The 11272-nt window shown below is 38.0% G+C and overlaps 1 protein-coding gene across 1 annotated transcript; it reads right to left on the bottom strand.

Moving 5' to 3' along the window:
• Nucleotides 1-320: 320 nt before the first annotated feature.
• Nucleotides 321-11056, bottom strand: GTSE1 (G2 and S-phase expressed 1; the record flags this gene model as incomplete). The annotated part of the gene is made up of 11 exons (XM_082011911.1): nucleotides 321-404; nucleotides 1412-1552; nucleotides 2719-2899; nucleotides 4065-4295; nucleotides 4735-4807; nucleotides 4998-5369; nucleotides 6585-6732; nucleotides 8120-8290; nucleotides 9493-10111; nucleotides 10192-10255; nucleotides 10978-11056. 11 exons carry the CDS (start codon nucleotides 11054-11056, stop codon nucleotides 321-323), a joined length of 2163 nt encoding a protein of 720 aa, XP_081868037.1.
• Nucleotides 11057-11272: the final 216 nt, after the last annotated feature.

The following is an 11272-nucleotide window of genomic DNA, read 5'->3' as shown; positions in this document are numbered from 1 at the left end:
TAAATCTTTGTTGCACATACGGGATAAGGAATCAAAGGACAATTGGTGGGAAATAAAATGAGACAGGCTTCCAATACAGAGAATAACCCTTTTTGCCTTTTGCAACACAGTTTAAATACATCCATTACAGCATATCTATGAAAAGAACCATTCATCAGACTTGGTTTGACTATATCAAGACTTTTAGAATTCTATTGTGCTAATGCAGTTCATTGGGTAATCTATAGCCGCCTTCAAAAAACAAAACTGTGCAAGTGAAGACTAACACCTAAACACTTTGAAGATCACAGATGCCAAGAATTCTTCATTTCAACTGAAGTTCAGAACTTGAGTAGCGGGGAATCCAGGTTTTCTTTGTTTACATCAGGACTCAGAGTGATAAGAGGCGAACTCAAATCAATTAGCTGAAAGAAAAACAATAAAATTTAGCTATTGTAGTCAGCTGTTGTACATAACTACTAGCAATAATAACCTCTATTAACACAGTCTTCAAGTACTTTTTTTTTCTTTAGGATTCCTGTTAGTATCCAGAAGACAGGTACAAGCATCACACTCAAGCTTTTAGGTTCAGGTTTTTAAACATGTAGCTCATTCTTCAACAAGCACAAGCTTTTCACAAGGTGGTTACTGCCCATACTCACCTTAAAACCTAAAAAGCTTTTTCTAAGTTTTGCTGCTATGCATATTCAAGTGACACTGTCATCCAGGCAGGGCAGAGCACTTCTGAACTCCTCTGAACATGCCCCCAGATGTCAGACTTCTGTGATCCTCTTTTGAGATACTTTGAAGGATCTGATACTAAATTGATCCAAGCTACACCTAATGTTGTCAAAGGCCACATCCTCATAGTTACCACCATACACCTGAAAATATCTAAAGGCATTTACCTTCAAGCCACTAGTGTACAAAAACCACTTGCCCAGAAACACTTGTCAAATTTAGAGTAGATACCAATGCACATCTTTCAACTAAGGAGGGAATTAGGAAAGAAGTTAAACAAGAGACAGCCTTGCTTTTTTACTGAAAACAAGCTGCTGCTGCCAAGAACTGAAGCTTTGCAAGAAGAAGAAAAACAAGAGTGAGCATGCCTACTGTACTGAAGGCCAGCATTCACCTTCTGCTTCAGTTTCGTTCTTTAACAACCACTTTAAGCATTAAGTTCTTTCTCCATCCTCCTCCTTTTCCTATTTGCAGATTGCTCAGAGCTCTAGTTTAGAGCACACTGTTTGATTTTAAACATTATGTTCTCTTTACTTAAGAGCACCTTAGTATGTAGTATCATATTGAACATATTGAGCCAATATTAAAGAACTCTTACAGTATTGCGGAGCTGCTCTGCAGACAAGTATATGCAGCCAGTTGACATTTTCCTGCTCTCATGTTTGCGCCAGAAGAATTGAATATAACTTACCTTTACCTGCCCTGAGAATATAGGCTTTAGAGGCGTAATCTTATTCACTTCAGGAGTATTGGAAAGGTCAATCAGAGGTCTACTTTCACATTCCAAAGCGTGTGGGAAAGATTTATCTACTCCAATATCTACCAGTAAGCCCTTAAAAAAAGAAAGATAGTTCAGGTTCCTCCCCCACACTCTGTTCTCCATGTTTCCTTCATAAACATTTAAGTAGTCAATTTAGCTTATACAGCTGTAATAATCACAGCACAGGCTTAATTTACAGGTTAGGTATTTTTCATGCAGGATTGTTCACACACAGTGTAAAAACCTCAGCTCTTGCTCTGCCAATGGCTAGCATCACAAATAGGGAAAATGCAGTGAGACAAAGCAAAATTGCTTCTCAGGGCATAAAACAATTTTTCACTTAAAAGCAGAGTTAAGCCAAATTTAAAACAGATGAGTAATAACTCTCTTAATATTTAAATGACTCTACTACAATTATTGTGCAATGTTATTTAGCCATATAAACTATTCTGTAAGCTCCAAACTGTAGTTATGCTTTTGTCCTGTTTAAGTACTCTCTACATGTGCTAAACAATTCTATAACAGATACTAAGTGTCATCAAGTAAGCTAACAAGGAAAATACTGATGGAATAACACCAAATAATTCATCTACAGATATTCTGCACCTGAGTATTTGTAAATCAATAGCCACTTTGACAGGTTAATATTTCAGAACTACCAGTTCAGTCCTTTTTCCTTAATGCCCATGGAGTGCCAGCTTTCAATATGAACCCAGCAGAGTCTTCTGAGCGGGGAAAAGTGTTCACTGGACTAAGTACGTGACGCTTAACTAAGTTTACTGATACCTTGGTTTTGGGATTTAATACTTTCTCATTGTATGCAGATTTGCACTGTTGTTAGGTGATTGAATTTAGCTACAGCAGTGCATTTTTTCTATTGTGCTTTTTTTCTTTTTTTTCTTCCCCAAAAGAGCTTTATGGCTGCAATAGGAACTGCTCTTTGACACTGCTTTTCTAAACAAATGCACAGGATTTCACAACACTTACCCAGAATTGGAAATTTAATGTGAAATCTGAAAGTATTTGACCATTCAGCTTTGAGATGGGAATACAGTTAGCGGAAACACCAAACAGCTACTCAGTGCTAAAAATAGGCACTAGAGGGTGCACATGCTTCCAGTTAATCCATTTTAACCTCGTGTACTGAAGTGGTTTTCTTACTTGCCTTCATCTTGAAATAATTTTTTTCAAGCAGCTTACTTCGTAGTTCTGTGGAAAAATGTATTGTCACTTCTTACCTCAGTTTGTTTCTGTTCAGCCAGCTGATTTTGTACTTCAGCCTCTTTTAATTTGTTTTCCACTATTTCTGGAGCAGTTTTTTCTGGCGAGAAGTTAAGTGCAAGAGGTAGCACAGGTGGTGGAGATATATCATCTTCTGAAGAAGATATCTGTGTCTCACTCTCTTTTGTCTGTTTAGAACTACGGAGAAAGAACATTGGCAATAATGGAGTCCTTTAATCAGCATGAACTAAAGGCAGACAAGCCAATGTCCTAACCTCATTTGCTCCTTTTTTACCCCAAGTTTTAATGACCGGAAGGCTTCCCATATTTTCATTTAAAAGTATGCTAGTTACCTGCAAAATACAAGATAGTGATGTTGCGATAAATTTATAACCTACTCATGCCAAAAAAGAGCTAATGACTTCAGGATGATGAAGTTTTAATCTTCAGTTGACATATACATGTAGCCTAAACTTCACACACAGGATTTTGGTTTTTTAGACTTTGAATAAACAACTAGCAAACAAGTACTGATATTGCATATCACTGAGCAACCCACTTCAGTCCCTGCTGAGAAGTACTGACACCAGCTGGAAGACCAGGGGTTGTAATCTGATTAGTATGATAAAGTCACTGCAGAGAGAGTAATTGTTTCCTTGAGAGAAAAGACTATTTTGGACATTTAGCCTAAGTAGCATGACATATAGGAAGAGTTTTCTAGCCATGATTCATTCCTGCTTTAATACTATTCATCACCAACCATGAAGCAAGCCTACATACACATATACGGCACTTGTGAGAAGATGTTGGACTGATAATATGAAGACGACAACATTATTTTCACAGACATAATTAACAGTGTAGGATTCACCCATTCTGCAATTACTTCAAATGAAATATAGGTAAACCTGCTCAGAAACTAAAGTTCAGTCAACTAAATCCTTGGCTTTTTGACTGATGCTTTAACAAAGTGTAATTTTACAGAAGCGTTGGCAGTGGCATAAAACAAAGTGAAGACTAATATGTATTTTAACCAGCTACTTCCCTTTATCAGAAGGCAATAGCAAAATAATGCCAACACCACGTCTGTTTTCAGTCAGAGCATCAGATACAAGTCTCAAGTTGTCTGCTAGCTCACGAATAACCTCCTGTTAGAGATTATAATTCTTTAATGTTAGATATTGACTCATCTCAGTAAAGCTTATAGTATTTTACTAGTCACAAGTTCTAAGTCTTCATTAGGCTCAAATGCTTTATTCTAACATTTAGCAGAGGTCCTTGAAACCTAAAAGGCATCATTAAAAGTAATTTAGAGAGAGCTTGCCTACAATACTCATTTCATATGTGGAAGTTTCGGTCTTACCCAGCTGTTAGAGTCTTTTTGGTAGAAAAGCTGGAACCTGGGCGAGAAAATGCCATTCTTGGTGCAGTTTTAGGAGTCACTGCTGGAAATCCTGAGATACGACGAACAGGTGTAGGTAAGCCAGACCGTTTCAGACTGGCAGGAGTCATGGAGACAGACCTCTCAGGAAAATAAGAATTTTGAAAGATCCCATCTTCTGAGGCTTTCACAGGAGTGCTGATTGCCATGGCACTAAAAAAGGAACATGCATTAGCCAAAAGCTTCTAGAAACAGTTTTATTCAAACTATTCTACCAAACAGAAATCAGTTTCTCTTTGGTAATGGAATGGTAATCATCATAAAGTTGATAATCACAGCATAGTAAGGGCTTCACTTCAAAAGAATTTTTATGAATGACTCTAGTCTACTTCGCACTGCAAAGAAACCCCTTCTCTTCTGAAGGCGGGGGGCGGTGGGGAGTGGTTTATTTGGTTCAGTTTGGGTTTTTGTTTGTTTGGGGTTTGGTTTTGGTTTTTTTAAATCAGTTCAAACAGGCTTTAACACAGCTAATTGGGAGGGTCTCAAGGGACTAGACAATGAAGGTAGAACTTCTAAATATTGTTGCATCACCTAACCGTGTTGCATTTTAAGACGTATACCTCAGTACCTGCAATTTTCAGTTAAGACCTACCTCCCAAGTGTGCCACAAAATGTTAATCCAAGAGATGGTGTTGCATTTGGTGCTGATTTGTTTGGTGGTGTATCTAAAGAGAAAAGTGCTGTTAATTGCTATTCACATTAATTTTTTTTTTAATAACAGATACCTTTCAGTTAAAATACTAATTGCTTCCAAGAGGTGGACAGAAATGTAATGAAATAAATGATAAGCATTCAAGCTAACATTTGCTTTTAATAGCCAAGCTAGAAGACAGGTCATGCAAATTATGTGCTTACCTCCAGTCTTTACTGGAACCTTAGTCTGACTTGTAGGAACAGAAAAAACTCTAGCCTTGGGCTTTGGACACAGGCTTCCTTTTGTTGCACTTCCATCTTTATTCTGCTGACATAGCTTCTGCAGACTGGGAACAGAGCTCAGCCTCTGAATTCCACTGCCTACAGCCTCAGATGATGTTGCAAAAACTGAAGATTTAGCCAAGCTTACAGTACTAGATATTTTGGGAGTACTAGCTGATCTTTCTTGCTTCCTGGATTTCTCAGTATTGGCAGCCTGCAGAGATGACACTCTGGTAGGTCTGACAAGGGCCAGCCTGCTTGATGAAAGCTTAGAGCCATTCACACTAGCTTTTGAAGACATGCTTGATTTTCCTGAAATAGAAAGTTAAGTTATACTTCTGAATCATTGCTGATTGCTAAGTTTTTGACTAAGCAGAATAATTACACTCACAGAGGAAAGAAAACCAGCAATTTACAGCATTTAAATTTATGTTCAAACAACTCAAGTTTAAGGAGAACACATACAACCACTGAAAACTTACTCCCTGAATTCTCCAGCAATTTTGTCCATTACAAAGTCTCCTCAACAAGTTCCTGAAATACTGCAATCAAGTCAAAGAATATTCTTCAAGGAATGCGAAAACAGCTTGCAGATTTAAATTACATTTTCAATATTTTCTCCCAGTGTAGCTGGCTCTGTTCCTTAAGCAGGCATTCAAGAAGGTAGTAGTTCAAGTTACACTGATTAACACCATGGGCTGAACTACCCCTAAGTGCTTTTCTCAGTTTTCTGTACTGTTCCTACTTTTAGTCTGTAGGTTACTTTCATTAATAGGATGAATCTTGACTGGACACTTCTATTGTTTAAAATAATTCTTATTAAGCTTTAACTTTTACTGATATATTATTATCCATTCAGAAACAAAAGTACAAAATAAAAATTTGCAGTAACTTGGTATCTTGATAGATCTACAAGAACTGTGGTGCTTACATCTGTCAGTATTTTTAGGAGACTATTTTCCTGATCCTTTGGTGCCTACTGAAAGGGTCAAATTGATGTCCTCTTTATAGTATAAACTTCTTGGTTGCATTCAGTTATCTCCCCAGATGTTTTTTTCAATCTGCTTGAGTAAAGCTCATCCTTTTATTAGGCTTACAGAAACTCAGAACTTGGAACTAGGCCTTCCACCTTCCTTCTGTATTTCAGTTGTTTTGGTGTTGGCTTTTTTTTTTAATTCAAGTTTGACAAGCCTACAGCATTCAGAAGCTCATGTACTTGGCTAAAATGGAGAAGATCATGTACAAAAAAACGTTTCCTGAGGCATTGCTTACTTTCTAGTTGTGTCAGACCCTTGCATGTAGGCATCAGGCTTATATGAATCTAGTTTTTACAAATTATAGAAGTTTAAGATTTATCTTTAGTCCACAGGGATTTATTGGGCTAGCCCACAAAATTTTATTCTCCATTCAAAACATTTCTTACTGCTTCTGTGTACTGGACACCATTAAAACATATCCAAACCCACATTACAAGACATACTACTTCAAAATTGATTTGTGGCACAAATCTGCAGTAAGGGTGATTACCATTTTTTCCTATGGGAGAAATGGGTAAACTTGAATTCAGACTTGAGTTCATGCTGGAAACTGATGACGAAGAAGATGAAGTAGTCTTTCTTGTGAGACCACTGCCAACACCAGGAGGTTTCAGATGTGTTATCTTCTTTAAGTCAGGCTTAATCAGAGAATATAGTTTATTCAAAAGCAAAAAAACTATTTAACACATTATTTTGCCATCCATTTTCCTGGTATTACAGCTTTTTATTTGTAAATTTTAGAGAAGCTCCTTCCTCAGATTACAGTTTAAAAACTTAACTTTCTTAGAAACAGTTCATGATATCTGGGTTATTATACAGAACTGGAACATCACATCTAGGAGGTGGACTGTTACTCTTATTGCTGACACAAACTTGAGAATGGGCTTAAAGGGATTAAAGAATAAAAGGACTAACCCCAGGCACCAACCAGCTGGAAAGCAGCTTTTGCAGAAAAGGCCCTTGAGAGTGCTGGTAGACATCGTTAACACGAGCCAGCAATGTGCCCTTGTGGCAAAGAATGCCAACAGTATCCCAGGCTGCATGAGAAGTGTTGCCAGCAGATGGAGGGAGGTGATCCTTCCCCTCTGCTCACCACTGGGGAGGCCAGACCTGAAGATCTGTGTCCAGTTCCAGGCTCCCCAGTATGAGAGCAATTTGGAGCTACTGGAATGAGTCCAGCAAAGGGCCACCAAGATGACTAAGGGACTGGAGCATCTCCTGTCTGAGGAAAGGTTTAGAGAGCTGCGACTGTTCACCCTAGAGAAAAGGCGGCTCAAGGTGGATCTCATCAATATATACAAATATCTGAAAAGACAGCTTCCAGTGGCACCAAGTGACAGGACCAGAGGCAGTGGGCACAGACTGATGCACAGGAAGTTCTACTCTGAACATCAGGAAACACTTTTTTACTGTAAGTGTCACTGAGCACTGGCACAGGTTGCCAGGAGAGGTTGTTGAGTCTCCATCCTTGGAGATATTCAAAAGCCATCTGTGTGGACACAGTCTTGGGCAACTGACTCTAGGTGGCCCTGCCTGAGCAGGGGGTTAGACCAGATGACCTTAAGAGGTCCCTTCCAATATCAGACATGCTGTGATTCAGTGAAGTGACATGCAGCATGCAAGTAGGTGTTCTAAAGCTTCAAAATAACTGCTGACAGCTGTATGTATTCTACCTTCATACAAGTTACAGCAACTTTTCATATGGTGTGGTTATGGATATGACACATGAAAACTTTGTTTCTTATACAAAATTGCTGATCACTTACCTGCAGCTAGTGCTTTAAAAACAAAGGTAATGCTTGTTAATCCAACACATTTATAGTTGCTTTTAAGTGTGTTGTGTAATAAACTTAAACTTGTGTTATAAACACATTCAAGAACAGCAATTACAGAAGTGAGACTACTTTCCCTTAAATCATTATACACAACAATATAGCTTTAGAGTAGAAAGTAAGCTATATTCAGTTTTTTTATTTTTTAGAACATGACAAAAATTGTTTCCATATTAAGAATGCTTGCTGTTACCTTACTTGGTGCAGGAAGGGCTTTTTTGTCTTGCGCTGAGGAACTGCCGCTGAACAAAGACTCGAAAACATCTGAAGCAGCACTAGATTTATCAGAAATTAGATCTTCAGATGATCCCAAGCTGTTCAAGTCTCTTTTCGTAGAAATACTAGTAGGTTTTCCTGGTTTGAGCTGCAAATTTCAATACAACATTCTGAAAGCTTCTAGTGTTTCTAGAAACTACTATAAAGGTTTTTACACAAATGGATTTTGTTAAGAAACCAAGACAACAGTCAAAAAAGAAGCCTTTGAGCCCAGTCCAGTCATTAGTCTTTAGACTAATATAGCTTAAAGTTAGTCTAGTGAGTGTATTTGCCAAGTACTAGAACACGCTTGAACCCAGAGATTGGGCATCAACCTAAGGACAGCTCTGCAACGAAAATTCATCAGCACCAATTTCATATAATCACGTTCACCTACATACTGTAACAGCTGTTCCTTACAACTACGAGATCTCCATTTAATTCATATTCTTCTGCTTTACTCTAGCTGTCCAAAAGATAAGACATTACAGTAGTAGATTGCATCACCCAAACTGTCTGTTCAGACAGTGGGTTAGAACTTGGCTACTTAAAGCATTAAGACTGTGCCTTCTCTTATAGCACCCAAAATCAAGAAGAGACTTATACCACAAAGGGTCCCCTATTTTCTATAGGTGATGGCTCCCAAGGAGCCTAAGGAGGCTGGAGCCTAAGCCATCGGGTGTACAGCAATAAAATCTAGAGGATATTTTATCTAGAGACTGGGATTTATGCACACAAGGTCACTAACAGAACTCTTTCCTTCCTATCCTAGAATACATTTTCAGTCGGTCACATAGCCACATCCTAAATGTAATACCATTAATCAGTGCTTTTCATGATTGAGACAAGTTGTGGACATAGCCAGAGCTAAAAGATTTTCCTGTCCAATCAAAATAATTGTGGGGCTTTTCCCCCCTCCCCCATTGGCAAGGGTTAACAGTAAACAAAGCCATTGTTACACATTAAGCCATTAAGAACAGTGCCGTAATTTTACCAGCAAGAAAACAGTGTTTAAATAGGAGCCAGCAATGACTGTACTCACAAAACCAGCATGCAATGGAAAAGAAATTGGCCTGCAGATACTCTTTGTCATAATAAACAAACTAGTTGGCTACTATACCATAGTACCTGCCCTGACTTTTCTTTTTTTATATATAATAATGTTCCCACCTAAGGATCTTATGAGGTAGAGAAACATCAAAAGATTGAAGTTCACTTTTAAAAATAAAAGCTTGTACACACTTTAAACGTTCCTAAAACATACAAAGGCCATGTTTAAAGAAAACATGGTTGCCCAGAAGCCGTTTTTACCTTTTCAATAGTCAACAAACTGCTTTGTCCAAGAGTCAATGAAGGTTTTGCCATTAGCAGTTTGCCAGTTGCCTTCATATTTCTTTCCTTAGTTTTATGTTCTTGTGTCAGAGGTGAACTGGCAATTTTTCTAGGAGATACACAAATTTTAACAGGGCTTCTGTTTGGAGGAGTATGAAAAGCATGTGTTTTGTCATCTAACAAAAGTTTATCTGATTCCTTCTGAAAACAAGGTGGTAGCTGACATGCTGGGCTATCCCACACGCAGTATGTCTCCCTTTTAACAGCCCTAGGACTCTTCTCTATATTTTGGTTTCTCAGTATTTTCAATTTTGATTTTGAGTCCTCCACAAATTTTTCTATAATCTTGTTTTCCTGTTCCTCTGATTGGCTTATTTTAATCTGTTCATTCTTGCTTCCAGTCTCTATTTGCAGTGCTAATAAATGAGCTTCTTTGAAAATTTCCACAAATTTCGCTCCTGTAAGTGGGCTCCACATGAGTTTATCATCACAAGCAGGCACACTCTCTTTTTCAGCACTTTGTTCAGCTTCAATATTGACAGCAATACATTTTTCTTTGTGTCCCAAAGGTCCAACAAAAACTTCATCTTCATTTCCACTACGAAGAAAAATAAGTCAGCCCAGCACCTTATATGTGTCCATTTTAAAGGTATATTTACCTGCAGATCCTTCACTTACCTTGCTGGAGAGAGTGAAAGGTCAAAATCAAACTTTTCATCACTCAGAAGAGGAAAGTCTGAAACTATAACAACAAGAATTTTGTCAGAGTGGGGATTTTCAATAAAAATGATTGCATTATGCTTTGACAGTTTGGTGAAGATGATGTCAGATGGCAAAGAAAGTTTTAGATGCTTAAATAATTAAGAATAATAAAAACCTCGTTTAGGTCAAAGAAATTGAAGGTACAGCTGTGAATATGATCATAACTCTGATAGATGCCCAAATATAATGAAAGATCTCAATGCTAATTTCTAAGCATCCATAACAGGAACATGGGATCTGGCTGTGTGAAAAGGTATCAGCAGCCTCCAATCAAGAAAAGTGAGACTATATAATCTAGAGCTATATGACAATGCAGTTGTCTTATCAGTGAGATCTTTTCCAGTTCAGACTACCACAGAACAGTAACAGGAGCCAGTGAGAAAGATTAATCTTCCTGTTAGCTAATATATACACCAAATGTTAACTGAATCCACAGCAGACAAAAAAGGAAAACAGAGTAGCTAAGATTAGATATGTAGAAGAGAGATTGATGGCATCATGTTGCTGCTACACATGCTCTAGCACCAGTGCTCCACAAGCTCTTGAGGAGGCTTCTGAGACTGGCAACAGCAGCCCATGCAAGTAAACAAACACACAGGACAATATATAAAGCAGGTACAGGAGGTCTACTGATCTGAACTGTCTTGACTTTTAATAAAAGATACACTAGGTAGAGAATATCCCAACATGTTCTCCACGTACCATTGCTCATGCAAATACCCAGTTTTTCTTCAATCATGTGATTTGAGCAACATGCTGACATTTCTTTTGCTTCCTCCATAGTGTCTGGAAAATACAGGATTCGCTATGCAGTGGGTTTAAAAAACAACAATAAGGCCACAGAATTTTATGATACTGCCAAATTAGCAAGGATGTAAACATTCCCTTTGAAGACTCTTATATTTTAGGGACAGCCATACAAACGTGGTTTTATGAGATGACACACATCTCACCATCCTCTCTTGAAACATGGTATTGAATTATCTGAGACTATGCA

Source organism: Phaethon aethereus (genome assembly GCF_964289735.1).
Source record: "Phaethon aethereus genome assembly, chromosome: 1".
Classification (NCBI taxonomy): Eukaryota; Metazoa; Chordata; class Aves; order Phaethontiformes; family Phaethontidae; genus Phaethon; species Phaethon aethereus.
This window is presented reverse-complemented; position numbering and strand designations above follow the sequence as displayed.